Genomic DNA, 16,064 nt, shown 5'->3' with positions numbered 1-16,064 from the left:
AGAAAAGGGAGGTGCTGCAATTCTCTGCAGTTAATAGCAACCCCTGCAGCCTACGAACCTAAGTTTGTGAGAGCTTTGGATTGCAACTCTCATTCTATTTGAACTTTTATTTTATAAGTTGTTTGTTTATCGGGTTCCTTGTGAGATTTGTACTGGTTTTTTAATATATTGAAAGTTTTATAGATAAAAACAAAAACAAAAAAAAAAAAGCAACCCCTGCAGCATCTCCGCCACGTATCCAATGTGTTGGTGCCCTTCGTAGAGGTCCGCCACGTCACCGATGAGGTACAGTCCTAGAGGACTTTTCCCGAAAGCAGCAGCAGCACTCGTTGGGTACGTGACTTTTATTATGGGAATAGGGGAGGTTTGTGGGGCCAAGGAGAGAGTGTCCCACGTGTGACGGGTGTGCATGTGTGAATACAATAAAGCTGACCCACTAGCCACCTCCTCCGGGGGGACCCAAATATGCGGGCCCACACCCCCCTTTACGCAGGCGGTTTCCCCGTTCTGCTATCTTGTCTCCTTTCTTTAACTGGCGGTCTCCGTTAACGGACAACCAGGGATACCGGTAGATTTTTCTCGTGTGGGACGGTGCAAGGTGGTATTGGGGTATCATGGTCAAGGTCAACGGTGAATGGTGGCTTTCAACTTTTTGAATTGTGTGTTTTGGGGGGGGGGGGGGGGGGGGGACTATTTAATAAAGATGTACAGGTAGGGATGGATCATACAAGTGCATGCCAATTTAATTAATTATTGCTTAAGGGCTATAATCTTTTCCTTTGTAAGACTTTGCACAGCTGTGATTATTACCCCTTGAAACCCAAGCCAAATAGCATGGCATTAGGGTGGTGAAGGTAAATAGAAACTTATCTCTTGCTAATTGGCACTCGGAAACTAGTGTATTTTTGTCCTTCGATCGGGTTTGTTCAAGTGATGAATGGGAATTGAGTAACAGATTACGATTCAAACAACTTTTTTGTGATTCAAATTCTTCTTTTGAGAGAATTGAACCTAAAACATCTCACTTACAAGTGAATAAGAATATCACTAGACCATAGTATTAAGTGACTCATGTAATTTAAAATCCATAACTATTTCATCATGTATAGCTGTTATTTTTAGAGTGTTGTTATTCATTTCCCAGTATCTTATCTCTTTACCCACTTTCGATTTTATTTCAGTGAAATAATTTTCACACGTCACAATATCACCCACGACAAAGCTTTTTTCTCAACAAAATAATTCATTAACAACAAAGTTACGCTTATATATTATTGTCACATTCATCTGTGTCTAAATTGATATTTCTCCAACTATGTTAAGAGTACTATTACTAAATCAAAGACTATTTGATAACTATATTGGAATAGGTTGCTGGTAAGCAGTTCTTGTGATTAATTCCGGATCTGTCATATGGAGTAATTTCCTAATAAGTCCCAATTGATTTTATAATATTGCAATTTTTCATAGTCAAAATCACATGTATGTTTTTAAATTCCAGTTAAATTCTTTCCTAACAAGTAAAGAAATATATATTGCAATTTCTCTTAATTTCCTACACCAATTTTTCACAACCTGCAGTTGCACCAAATTAAATATCTGGAACATTAACATAGGGTCAAGGTCAATGGTGAAGTTGTCCCAAATAAATTAACAGCAATGAAAATAATCAAACCGTTGGCATCAAAGTTCTTAATTCAGACACCAAAATTGAATTGGAGGGGCCAAATTATGCAACCAAATTATGGGGTATTGACCGAAATGAAGTCGATAGAACAGTAACCCCACCTTGTCTGAAACTATCTAACATCTTCTTTAATTCCCTCACGAACGCGCACAATTGAATAGGAAAGAAATTGAGAACATAAAGAAGGGGAAAGAAAAGAAAAGGAGTTGCCACCAAAAAAGATAGCAAATATGAATGAAGACAGATGGATTCCCATATCCACTATCCCTCACCTTTTTTTCTCTTTATTCATTCCATCTATTATTGCTTGCATTCATCATCCCATTAGGGTTCATAACGTATGCTTCACTTTATCCACCTCAAAAGAAAATTAATATAAGATACACAAGCAAACGCAAATGCCTATGATATAAAGAAGGCACAAGAAATAGATAAAAGAGGGAGATAGATGAAAACCAAATGGGTGCATTGAATATATTACGTTGCATTGTTAAGATTGCTACATATATTAATTAGTAGCTTGGTATTTGTGATATGTATGCTTATTTGGTAGCAGTAACATATATATATATATATATATATATATATATAATACGAAAAAAATGATTTTCCTTTTAGAAGGCAAACTTTTATTGAAATAAATCACAGACATATAAAAATAGAGTTTTTCTATTTAAACACCATTACTTATCCAAGTTTACCCTAATTTTTTAATTACACCCTATTAAAAATACGAATTTCACCTTTTTCTAAGAACCTGACATTTGTTACCAAAATGCCTTTAAATACCAACACACCACATGCACTCACGGAATCAATGGCAGCCCACTCGGTTTTTTATCTAGGCAACAAGGTATGGCTCCTCATAAGGGTGAGGGCCCTCCTTTTGAAGAGCCATATCTTATTGCAAATTACTAGAGTTTTATGGGGAGGGACATGGTTTGCCCGGTCTTATTAGACGTGCTTAAGAAGAGTTTTATGGAAATGTTGAAATGCGTCTATGAGTCTTTTTAGTCTTTAAAAATGTTGCTTCTACACCAGCTGATCCCTTTTAAAAAAAAGAAAAAGAAATATGCCCTCTTTTGTCTTTTTAGGGAATTAAAAATTAAAAGAATATTAAACTTTAAAAACTAGATGTGCTCCCTACGATCGAGCAAATGCAGCCACAACCTCTGCTGACATATTGTCTGCGTATGACAAAACTTAAAAACAAACAATTGTAGGAACTTGGGAAGTGATTATCACCCGAATGTCATGGAGAATTACAAGCTTTATGACTTGATCATCACAGGGTTCTTGGCCGGCACCACAACGATGCCTAGCTACTAAACTCTTTGAGGGTTTTCTACAATTTTGCAGATTCATTACAGCCGTTCCCAGTACGTAACATATCCACCACCATCTTCACGTCAGTTGCCCCCTTAATACTGTTTAAGAAAATATTTTTGGATTTCTACTTCTTGAATTCCATAAAAAATATATGGGATTGGAATATGTGAAAAAGGGCAGGAAACTAAATATTTAAAGCTATGGGATATCTTAGCAGATTTGTCTTCGATTTGCCAAATAATATATAACCCGTCCAAGCACATGACAGAAAAAACTAGTGGATAAAAATAAGGAAGGAAAACAATGGCATATTCCATCATTGCGTTTGTTTTTCCTAGCATTATATTTGTACGTGGAGTAGACTGTAGAAATGGTGACTGTATCTGCACTATTGATTTCCCCTTATTCGTTAGAACTGCTTAAAATTAGGTTTCTTTTAGAAGTTTCCAATGACGTTCTTAAAGTTCCATCTCCTTTTCACGTCTAGTGTTGCAAGCATCAATAGCCACTAGCTAGCTAGCCAGCCATGCCGGCCCTTTATTTTCTCCTTTTATATCTGGAGAGGTCGGTTTTACATGCTAAACCACTTGGAAGATCCCACCACGATTCTAAAAAGTTTTTCAAATGTGGGAACCACACTAATATCGAAAACACATCATGAACGTGTATAGTGGTTCTGATAACCAAGAAGCATATCTCCTTGTTTGGTCTTATAAGCACTATATATGATTACTCCACTTGGAATGTATATCTTGTTCGAAAAGCTAAAACACAAATGGTAAAAAAATTCAACTTATGATTCTGAATTATTGGTAAGGTAATTTTCTTGTTGCTGTTTACATTAAAGGGTTTCAAACCCTAGTCTACTTCTACTTATTCTCGCCACCTGGCTAACGGCAGTTACTTAAATATGATAAGTAATTTAGCTCTTATGCTAGTATAGAAGAATCTGGTCAGAATTTTATTAAGCTAGGCTATATAAATTCATGTGGGCTTAGATTTACTTGTACAACAAGTTACTTGACTAGTATATATTTGTGTCTTGTGTTATCAATTGAAACCAACACAATTACGATTCTACATATTATTAAACTGCTAATTTGAACAATTGCATATGTCATGTTAGTTTGGCTATGAATTTGAGCTATTGGTTATAGAATTGGAGGTGAGGAAGTCATATGTGTATGGATTAATAACTTTGACAATATGACGTGTCAGAACTGCCAATGAAAACACAATTAGCTTATTCAAGTAATATAATCTTGTAAAAGAAGATAAGTAGGATTGGGGAGCTTTTCTTAAGTGGGTAGCTAAATGATCAAAGCTAGTGAAACGGGAAGTCATAATAAAGTTACCGTGCTTTTATACTAAAGCAAAAAAGAAGCACTTAGGTCCCTCAAAAGTCCAAAGATCCGCAATTTGAGGACATATGCGTAGTTAAATGTGATTATCCACCTAATTGAAAAAGAAACAAACCCAAATTGGTGTAAATTAGGTCACTCATTGAGATCAGATGACTCGACACCACCATGTCGTGTTCATTAGTGCCGCCGCCTGAATTGTTAATTAATGTTTTAACGTGAAACTTTTCCTAATTAACTTGGCTCAATTTAATAATCGGTTGTTTCACATGTTATGGAGTAGGAAAATTATGCACATTGCATGGCCGATACAACACACTTTTAAAGTATTTTGATCTGTAATTTTGGTTGATTACGAATTATTCCATGTTATCTTTTTATTTTTACGAAAAATATGAAATAAGTCAGGATGAAGATACGCACCTTCAACTAACTAATTGGACCCATTATTTAAATTGTTAGATTTGATTAGGTTTTTTTTAAGAACGGTACCTGGTTGCTAAAGAATCAGCAGCACATCCTGCTGATTCTTTAGCAGCCAAGTTCTATCGGTTTTTAATCATGATTCCTGCAATGATGATTTCTTTGAATTGATCAGTCTAGAATGCAACAAAGAAAGAAAAAATAAATAAATACAATTGAAAAATCATTGTATCCAACGAATTTGATTCCCAACTTTAGACGCACCATAATGTCAAAGAAATAGTTGAAATCTCCCACTCATCCTTGTTCCCTTCACAAGATGAAGTATGAAGACAGAGACATTGGCAGTCCATATTTTACCATCTTTTCTTTTCCTGCGAGAGACTAATCGACTTTGTATTTTGGCATATTAGGGTTAGTATTATTCTTGGCCGAAATTACGTGAACCGCAGGCCTCCACTCAATTCTATATTATTGAACCTGTGTGTGTATAATTGACAAACAAATGCTTGCTAAGTAAAAATTGAAAACTCAATTGACAACACAAACAAACACCAAATTGCAACCAAACCGATTGAAACGTGGGCATGTCACTTTCTTGGAATTTCTCTATTGGAGGCTGCAGGACAAAAGCATGGATTGATAGAGAAAATTTGTGCATATTATAAAGGCCAGAGTGTGGTCACTAATCACGTACTTTATCAAAATTATGCTACTCCCTGCAATTGTGGGCCAATATTTTGCTTTCAATCTTTCAATGATATGATTGAATAATAGGGTTATGTTCCTTTTTGAATAATTAAGGTGATTCTATCTTTGGGACTAGTAAAAAATTGATATATCTCTCTGTCTTTTCCTAATGGAAACAGCAAGGAAAATATTGTAACCCTAATTTGTTTTGTAATTTATTTTATTATGTATATATGTTTATTTCAAATCAAAACCTCAATCTAAAATGTCTTCTCCTTTGACTAAGAAAGCCTTAACTTGTAATGACAAGCTTTTCTTGTTTAAACGAATGTGCCTAATGGGACCCCATACCTTTGCTATTTCAAGCCAAAACATAGCATTACCCCCACATAATTCAACTTCCAACTACATTCTGCAACGCAAGCATAGAAAAAACCTTAGAAAAGTATGCAATTTTGTTCTTTGTATGTATCTCACATGAACCCCATTACCGCAACGCGTCATTGTTAATCACTTATGTAATCACAATTGGGGAACCTTGTTAAGAGGATACAAAGGTCGTACCCAGTGCACAAGGCTCCCGCTTTACGCAGGGTCTGGGGGAGGTGAATGTCGGTTAGCCTTACCCCCATTTATGGAGAGGTTGCTCCAAAGTCTCGAACCCGAGACCTACAGATTATGAATTATTTAGGGACTAATACAGATTCATGCAGATGTTACAGTAATTACCAATATTGGGTAGTTTGAGCCTTGAGATAATGCTGCAGATAGCTCTTTCACGTACCCACTTTAGATTTAATGGCTTTTGGTGTGAGGCACGTCAGGAATGATGCATAGAGATATGTATATATGCTGCTGGAGAAAGCGACCAAAGCTAATCATCCTCGATGGGCCGGGTCTACCTATATCAATGATTCTTGTGAGTCTGTGATACCTTGTTAAAATTAAGAAGCCAACGGTAAAATTAAGTGTGATGGGTAAAGTTACACAATTAAAATTTATAAAATGAAGATACATTATTTGTAAGGAATGAGATATGTGCATTCCTTCATTGGGATGCAAATATTGTCTTGAACTCATATAAGAATCACATCCTACAATGGATAGTAAAATTTGAGCGTGATACCAACATATTGAACTCATGAGTGTGATATACTTATAAACTAATTTTGTAAAAAAATATGACTCACAGTTATTAAACTCATACTAGTGTAGCAGTAGTGTTATAGGTATCAACTCATGCTACTTGATTCCTATATATAGATATGACACTCACTCAAATTATAGTATAAGAAATTCAATCTTGTCTTTCTTAACTGACGTTTTCTCAGAAGAAGTTAAGAAGATAACATTTTTGTCTATTTTTATTATTGAGTAGAAGGCGCACATTACCTAATTATATACAGAAATTCTTATATAATTAAGCTTAATTTTAATCATGGACTCTTTATGGTGCAGTGGTATCTATTCTCCCTTATGATGCCATTGATGCTACAATCACAAAGTTAATTTTGGCTTTTGATGCCACAACCACAAATGAAAGTCGTACTCAGAAAATATTAATCGTGCTTTCTCCATTATCTAAATGCATTCGTAGAAGTTATGATAAAAAAAAAAAATAAAAAAAAAAAGTTGGATCAATATCATAATCATCGATCACTAGCTAATAAACAACAAAATAAACAGGTTGGTGAGATTGGACCTCTGCATCGTTATTAAAATGTTTAAATAGTTGTATATTATTAGTTTGAGATATTGGACAATTTTCTATGTTTGTGCTGTCTCTTTAGGGTACTGTATGTTTAATTATGCTTAAAAAAATATGGACATGGTAAAGTTGAAGTGGAGGGTGCTGGAGAAAGACGTGGATGCTGTTAGTATTTGACAAAAAGATCAAAAATGAATTTGGCGTTGATATATCGACTTCAAAGAATGAATCCTTGATTCCCAATTGTCAAGTCAAAGTGATCATGCCCATTGCCCATTTGCTTAACAAATAATTAATTGTTAATACATGCATTTAATGCAAGATAGAAAAGTATTACTTAGGGCTGAAACAGAAGAGTACGTCAGTATTAATTAGGTACGATACAACTAAATGGTTGTATTGTTGAATATTATATTGCAAAATTAATACATGATGATAGACCCACGCTTTCTTTATAAAAGAGAGCAATTTTTGTATTCTAATTCCTAAAATACAAAAGCATATTTACTATTTAGGGCATGGAGTCCGACTAAAATGTGGCCAGCTCACTCTCTGGTCAACTACATAGCAAGCCCTCAGATGAACATCATTTGTGCACCGGAATGGGTATTAAAGCCTATAATACCTAAAATAAGTCTATCCACACTAAGAGCAAATAAAGGAGATATCGAATTAGTCAGGCACATCCCAAAAGTTCATTTATATACAACTACATTCACAGAAAACTCAGGTATCATGAACTATTTAGCGTAAACATGACGGAACCGTCACTCTACTAAATCATGATGTATTCGGCCATTCGAGAGATTTTAGTTATATCTCGAGAGGTTGCTCTTATAACTATGGGCCATTCATGTTTGAGAGCAACAAAGCAAATGACATTTTGAATGACAACAACGAGAAAACTGAACTTTTGTTGGTTAGGTAAGCCTTCACAGCATCAGTACTGATATATAACCAACAAAAGTTTGTGTTTCAACAAGCTTCTGTCGTCCCTTCGTAGCAAGCAACAAATTCAAAATGCATAGTAGAAGAGCTACAGTTGTTAAAACAAATATATCCCAGATATGTCTCAGCTGCAACTGATACACTTGTGCATTGCGATACACAAGATACGTACGGCCAACGTCAGAGGTGAGTTCTTTTGTTTTTGTTGGCAAATGACTAGACCCCACACGTACAATTCAGGTAAATTCATTCACCACATGCGTATTGTTGAAATTAAATTTATGCACATTCGTGGACGGAGGTGAAATCCAGTTAGAATTACCTATGATCTCCGGCGAAGGGAGATGGGGTGTTAGAGTAAATGTAGAAATATAAAGAATAATCCGAAGGATGACTTTGAGGTACAACTTGAATCGTTTCCTTAAAGTGTTACTTGTCCCCACTTGAATGAGTTCGCTAAAGGGTTCTTGGCAACTCACTTCCAAGATACAACAAAGTATGAAATATTCGATTAGCAAAACCGAATTGTATTTCCCTTAGAAATAACTAAAGAAATTATATGAATGTGATGGAGAGAGAAGAGAGAGTAAGGAAATCGTGTAGACAACAAATTTCTGAATGAATTTCTCTTCTGCCAATGTTACCAACACATAGAGAGTATTGCACCTGTTAGACACATCCTTTGGTTTGAGTATATGCCTTTTCATCGTGGGATACAACTCATTGCAGCAGTATGTCTAATAGACATATCTAATACAAAACACCAATTACCCAAAGGTCATATTTGTTGTAAAGCATGGTTAAGATGCCCAACCCAAGTGTATGGCTGTTAGCAACAATGAAAAGCTGCAATGCTTCAAATTGAAGAGATATGATTGTTGGGCAATAACCCAAATCTATTCTCTGCCAATACAAAACGCACGCATATACATATACATATAATATAGATTATATATATAGATACATACATACATACATACATATACATATATATATATATACTCTCGAAATATTCAACAATCCTTCCCTATTTTAAGAATATATAATAAATGGTATTATAATAGGGAATTGTTACTGGCACTCCAAAATTCTCATTCTACACTCCAAACTTTTTATATTTAGAAAGAAAAATACACTTATGAGAAGTGTAGAATCAGATTTTTGGAGTGCCAATAACACTTTCCTTACAATAATTCTCTCTTTATAATTAAACACAAGCATAGCGATATAATCATGCATACAATAAAGGTGTCTTTCGAATTAAACCTTTAATTACTGTAAGTAATTCAAAGTTATAATGAATGCGATGGTGACCTAAGTTTAAACCAACTATTATTATGTTAAAACCGGAATCACTACACACATGACTATGTCTTATTTCCTTAAAGAAATTTCTGATCTAATTAAGCACTATTATGGCCTTGTGCTTCATCTTGGTTTCATGAACATTTACAAGAGAAAACCCAACTCTTGGTAGAAGCAGTACCACTTCTTATGAGGTTCCTTCCCATGTTGCTGCTACTATAGACATATCTACAAATAACCTCATTAAGAGATAAAACTCATCCTCCTAAACGTAACAGTCTTGCACTGATCATCCTAGAATGAGCTATATATTAATTTCCAGTGCTTTCACAACCACTTATATATAACTTGTTATTACCCACTAAACTTTTAAACTAGTGATGTTCTAGACAAAGTCAAGTTACCATTATTGGTGGCTAATTTTCAGTAAAGGGTTTTAGCCCCATTCCACTAGATGTACTAACTACCAAAGCTTTTGAAAGTGCTTTCGTTAACGGATATGCCAAGTTATTACTTGATTTAGCATAAATAATATTAATAACCCCATCAGTTATTAATTGCTTGACATATTCATGTCTCAAGCTAATATGTTTAGACTTTCCATTGTATACCTTATTGTATGCTCTAGACAAAGTAGCCTCACTATCACAGTATAAAGAAATGGATGGCATTGGTTGTGGCCACAACTCTATTTCCAATAACAAATTTCTAATCCATTCCGCTTCTTTACATGCTGCCGCTAATGCTATAGATTCCATAGTTGAATGTGTTATACACGTTTGCTTCTTCAAAGCCCAAGAAATTGCTCATCCGACAATTGTAAAAATCCATTCTGATGTAGACTTATTATCATTAGCACTTGTTATCTAACTTGTATATGAATATACTTCAAGTACTGCTGGAAACTCATAGTAAGTTAAACTCAGGTTAATAGTTCTTTTAAGATAACCAAAAATTCTATTTATTGCTTTCTAATAGGCAGTACTTGGACAACTAGTGTGTCTAGAAAGTTTGCTTACTGCAAATGCGATATCTGACCTGGTACAATGCATTTCATACATTAAACTTCCGATTACACTAGCATACTCAAGCTGTGCAACAGACTTGCCAAAATTATTAAGCAAATTATCACTAGGGTCATAAGGGGCATTTGCTTCTTTTATTTATAGATGCTTAAACTTAAGAAGCAACTTTTCTATATAATGTGACTGACACAAAGCCTAACCCATACTATGCTTCTTTACTTTAATTCCCAAGATAGTATCTACTTCATTCAAGTCATTCATCTTAAATTTTGAATTTAGATACTCTTTAGTTTCAAATACACCTTTCATGTTTGTACAAAAAATTAGCAAGTCGTCGACATATAAACATATAACAACACCATAATCATTTGTGAATTTAGAGTATATGCATTTATCAACACTGTTATGTCTAAATCCATATGATAAAATGACAAAATCAAACTTTTCATGTCATTATTTTGGTGCTTGCTTCAATTCATATAACGACTTGACTAATTTACAAACTTTCTTTTCATTCTCAGGGAGAACAAACCCTTATGGTTGTTCCATATAGACTTCTTCATCCAAATCACCATTAAAAAAAAAATGTTTTCACATTCATTTGATGCATATGCAAATTATATAAAGATGCTAATACAAACAATATTTTAATTGATGTGAGCCTAGCTACTGATGCATATGTATCGAAATAGTCTATTCCATTTTTCTGTTTGAAACCCTTGGCAACTAGCCTGGCTTTAAATGTGTGAATAAACCTGTCTGTATTGTATTTTCTTCTAAACACACACTTACAACCTATTGCTTTTGATCCTTGGGGCAAGTCTGTCTGACTAGATATTAATGATTCAAATTCATCACCTATAGCCTCTTTCCAAAAGGTTGCATCTCTTGAAGTCATTGCTTCGCTTAGACTTTTAGGATCATTTTCAACATTCAACAATATGGGTATTTTTTTTCAGAACCTTTTTTCTGTTTCCTTCAACTAAAAATATAATAGATTGAGACGAAATAAAGTCTGGGCCTAGAGTCTTTTCTTTTCTTTTTTACAGTTTCAGACTGTTTTCTTTTCTCACCTTGAGAAGAACTACTATCCAGATTAGAGAAAGGTGTTTGATTGTTCTCTTTTCCATACACTGAGTAGTCGTTATAGAATTTATTTTCTATAAATTTGACATCTCTAGACTCAACTACTGTATGTGAGTCTAAATTAAGCAATCTATATGCCTTTGAATTTTCTGCATATCCTACAAATATGCTTTTGATTCCTCTTGGACCCAACTTGAATCTCTTCGGATCGAGTGCTTTATAAAAAGCTACACAACCCCATACTCTCAAATATGAAAAATTTGGTTTTCTTCCTTTGCAAATTTCATGGTGACACATGTGTCTAAGTAGATGTAATTCTATTGTGTATATGACATACAGTAAACAATGCTTCACCCTATAAATATTTTGGAGTATTAGCATTAATCATCATGTAATTAATCATTTCAGTAAGTATCCTATTTGTTCTTTTTGCCAAACCATTTTGTTGTGGTGTATGAGGTGCAGTTCTTTGATGTATAACATCATGCTCTTCACAAAAAATATCAAATTCATGTGAAAAATATTCATCACCTCTATCACTGTAAATAAACATAAGTGAACTTTAAACAATCATCTATAAATATGATAAAATGTCTTTTTCATCCTCTTGTTAAAACACCATTAAATTCACATATGTTAGAATGTATTAAGTCTAATAAACTTGTATTTCTTTCAGCAATTGGAAAAGGTCTCTTAGTTATTTTTGCTTGAATACATGTTTCACATTTATCATTATAATCATCATTGCAAGAAATCAAACCAAGTGTACTCATGTATTCTAAAGATCTAAAATTTACATATGCTAAACGTAAGTGCCATAAATGAGAGGAAGATTCAACAATATAAGCAGAAGAATTCACTTTATTATTAATATTTAGTTTGAACATCCCATCACAAGAATACCCCTTCCCAACAAACATCCAATTTTTCAAAATTATTAACTTGTCGAACTCTAGAACAGTCTTTATGCCGTTCTTACATAATAAATTTGCAGACATAAGATTTTTTCTAATTTTTAGAACATGTAGTACATTAAGCAACGTCAATTTCTTTCCAGAAGTAAACTAAAGTTCAACAATTCATTTTCCTATAACTTTGGCGGAATTATGATTCCCCATTAAAGCATCTTGATTCTCCGTTGATGATTCATATGTCTTAAATAGTGCCTTATCATTGCACACATGTATAGTAGCCCCTGAGTCGAGCCACCAATCAGATGATTTTATTGTCGCTGCCATATTCAGTTCAGTAACCATGCCAATATGCATCATTGATACCATTGCAACTATGTTATCAATTCCAGAATTTTCCACCATATTTGCCTCTTATTGGCATATTCCTCAGTTGCTTTTCATGTCTACATATCTGATACAAAACACCAATTACCCAAAAGTCATATATGTTGTAAAACATGGGTCAGATTCCCAACAAATGTGTACATTTGTTAGCAACAATGAAAAGTTGCAATGCTTCAAATTGAAGAGATATGATTGTTGGGCAATAACCCAACTCTATTCTCTGCCAATACAAAACACACACATATACATATACATATAATATAGATTATATATATATATATATATATATATATTCTTGAAATATTCAACATGAGGTTGATTGGGAATCTGTGTTGGACTGCCTATATATCTCTGGGAAGGAGAATCAAACTATTGTTGTAGTTCTTATTAGAGTAATAAGAATGAATGGCTATGATATTGCCACTTGTACTGAGATTACATAGTTTGTTTGTCTTGTTAGTTAGAGTGCTCTACAACACTATAAATACTCATTCATGTACTTCTTCATTAAGAAAATACAAGTTTCAATTCTAAATTTCCCTCATCTTCTCTTGACGGTTATCTTTCTCTGCATTTTATCTGTTTCCTCAGCTCAATTTTGGTTTACATGGTATATGCTTACGCTACAATCTTTGATCCATCATCTGCTTCCGCTACAATCTCTTTGACTTCTACACTGAGGATTATTGATTGGACTTCATCTTGATTGTTGAATGTCTTTCTACCAAAATCGAAGAATTTAGGGTTTATGTGATTCTTGAATCTTCGTTTGCTTCATTTTCTCTTCGGTTGCACCCCATGTGTTTGCTCAATTTCCTAATTCAAGATTTGTGCTTTCATCTACTTTTCTTCAACAAAAAATGGTAACTGCTTCTCAACTACAAACTTTACAGTCCCTAATCACTAATTAAATTTCAACTGTTTCAACTTCTGTGAATGTCAAATTGGATGAATCCAACTATCTGAATTGGAATTTTGAAATAAAGTTGTTATTGGAGGGTCATGTTGATGGTATAAACCCATGTCCTCCTCGTTTCTCCCTCTTTTTTTTTTCCTGGTGAATCAGGGATTGACTCTGCTAGTCCCTCTAATAATCTTAAGACTGATGATTACAAGGTTTGGAAAATGCATGATCGTGTTATTATGCAGTTAATCACAGCTACTTTGTTACCTAACGCTAATTACAAAGATGACATGGAATTGATTTCCCAGAATAGAAGGAAGATTGACCAAACTGAAATCCACCAGATCGAGATGGACCATTACCAAGAATTCCACCAGTTTGATTATTAGAGCAATTTCCCCCAAAATTGCGATTTTGATTGAATTTGTTGCGATTCTGATTGCATCCTCGATAATTCCCTCGGAATCCAAAGTTATGACCAGAAGTAGAACAAGAATTATTTAAAGATTGAGCAGCATAAGCATGAAATGGGGTAGACGAATTGGAACAGTCAATCTTGTTTTACGCTTTTGAAGGGAAATTTCCTTGCTCAAAAGTAAACCATGAAGTTCATTAGAAGTAACAGATTCATTTCTTGTTTCAGTAGAATCAACAAATGATTCATAAGCATCAGGAATACCATAAATAATATAAGCTATTAGATCATACTCAGAAATTGGTTCACCTGTAGCAGCCAATTTGTCAGAAATTTCTGTAATGGAATTGAGATAATCAATCATCGAAGAATCACCTTTTTGGATCATCTGAATCTTAACACAAAGACTATGAATGTGTATGCGAGAAGCATCGGCAAATCGTTTTTCCAATGAGAGCCACAGAGACATGGAATCATCCATTCTAACTGTTAGAGGAAATAGATGTTTAGAAAGAGTCGAATTGATCCAAATCATCAAGATTTGGTCTCACTAACACCAAACTTCATGTGCAGAATTAATAACACAAATTCCAGTAAAGTCACAAACAAATTGAAAGGGACAAAAGTCAGTTCCATCAATAAGCTCTAAAACTTTAAATCACTTCAGAATTGGAAGAAATAAGATGCTCTATGTGATGTAGTTGTGACGATTCAGCTTTGCCGACACCATACTAGCTATATTATGAACAGTCACAGAAGCGATCGAATCAAGGAGAGGATTAGAGACTTCAACGTGAGGAGCAAAGGCTGAAGAATTCGCAGGAGAATGAGAATTGGATGAGTTCATCACTAAGCCATAGTGGAATCTCATAGAAAATCATAAAGAAAATTAGAGAAAGACTTGTTTGGCAAGAGAGAAAGTGAAAGAAAATCAAGAACATGGAAGCGGGAGATCAACATAGGTGGACTCTGGCGATGATACCATGTGGAAAATATTATCTTAGAGAGTAAGGAACCGGTTTTTTAGAGAGAAAGAGAATTGTGTAATTTGTTATAAAAATCTAAAAGTTATAGAGAGATAACCTTTATTCGGGACAGGAACGAAGCAGTTGTAGAGTATTATACCAACACAAGCTGTTGCAGAGGAAGTAATGTATATTATTACTATTAGATATTTTTCTCTTCCTTTTTTCTCTGCTTTGTTGAACATTCGTAAAGCTCTATTTATAGAGCATCACCATGGAAACAAACAAAAACATTGTTAAACATATGACATGTTCACTGTATGCATGTGGGCATACATATTATACTATTTACAACACTCCCCCTTGGATGCCCACATATCAACATCAGTTGCCTCATTAAAACCTTGCTTGGAAAAACCCTGTGGGAAAAAAACATAGCGAAGGAAAAAGAGTACAACTTTATCCGGATGGTGTTGAGCATGCTTATGTTGCCTCGTTAAAACCTTGATAGGAAAAACCCAGTGGGAAAAATCCTAAGCGAAGGAAAAAGAGTACAACATGCATGTATCATGGATGCTCCCCCTGAATTGGATCTCCCCCTGATTCTGCATTCTTCAAATTTGTAAGCCGACGTAATCCGATTCCCTGCACCAGCTTCTGAAATATGCACTTTGGTAGAGATTTGGTGAACAAGTCTGCTAAATTTTCATTGGAACGGATTTGTCTGACTTCAATAACTTTAGCCTTCTGAAGCTCATGTGCGCTGAAAAATCTTGGAGATATGTGTTTAGTCTTATCACCTTTGATAAATCCTTCCTTCATCTGGGCGACACAGGCTGCATTATCTTCATGGATGACAGTTGGAGTGTCTGTCTTTGAAGGTAGACCACATGAATTCCGGATGTGATGGATCATTGATC

General features: G+C 34.5%; 1 protein-coding gene across 1 annotated transcript; it reads right to left on the bottom strand.

Annotated features, from left to right (window-relative positions):
• Positions 1-13,303: 13,303 nt before the first annotated feature.
• On the bottom strand, positions 13,304-15,218 carry LOC126621546 (uncharacterized). The gene is made up of 2 exons (XM_050290071.1): positions 14,912-15,218; positions 13,304-14,665 (listed from the first exon to the last, which is right to left on the bottom strand). Exons 1-2 carry the CDS (start codon positions 15,048-15,050, stop codon positions 14,265-14,267), a joined length of 540 nt encoding a protein of 179 aa, XP_050146028.1. The 5' UTR covers positions 15,051-15,218; the 3' UTR covers positions 13,304-14,264.
• Between the last annotated feature and the right edge of the window lie 846 nt (positions 15,219-16,064).

Source organism: Malus sylvestris, chromosome 5 (assembly GCF_916048215.2).
Source record: "Malus sylvestris chromosome 5, drMalSylv7.2, whole genome shotgun sequence".
Lineage (NCBI taxonomy): Eukaryota > Viridiplantae > Streptophyta > Magnoliopsida > Rosales > Rosaceae > Malus > Malus sylvestris.
This window is presented reverse-complemented; position numbering and strand designations above follow the sequence as displayed.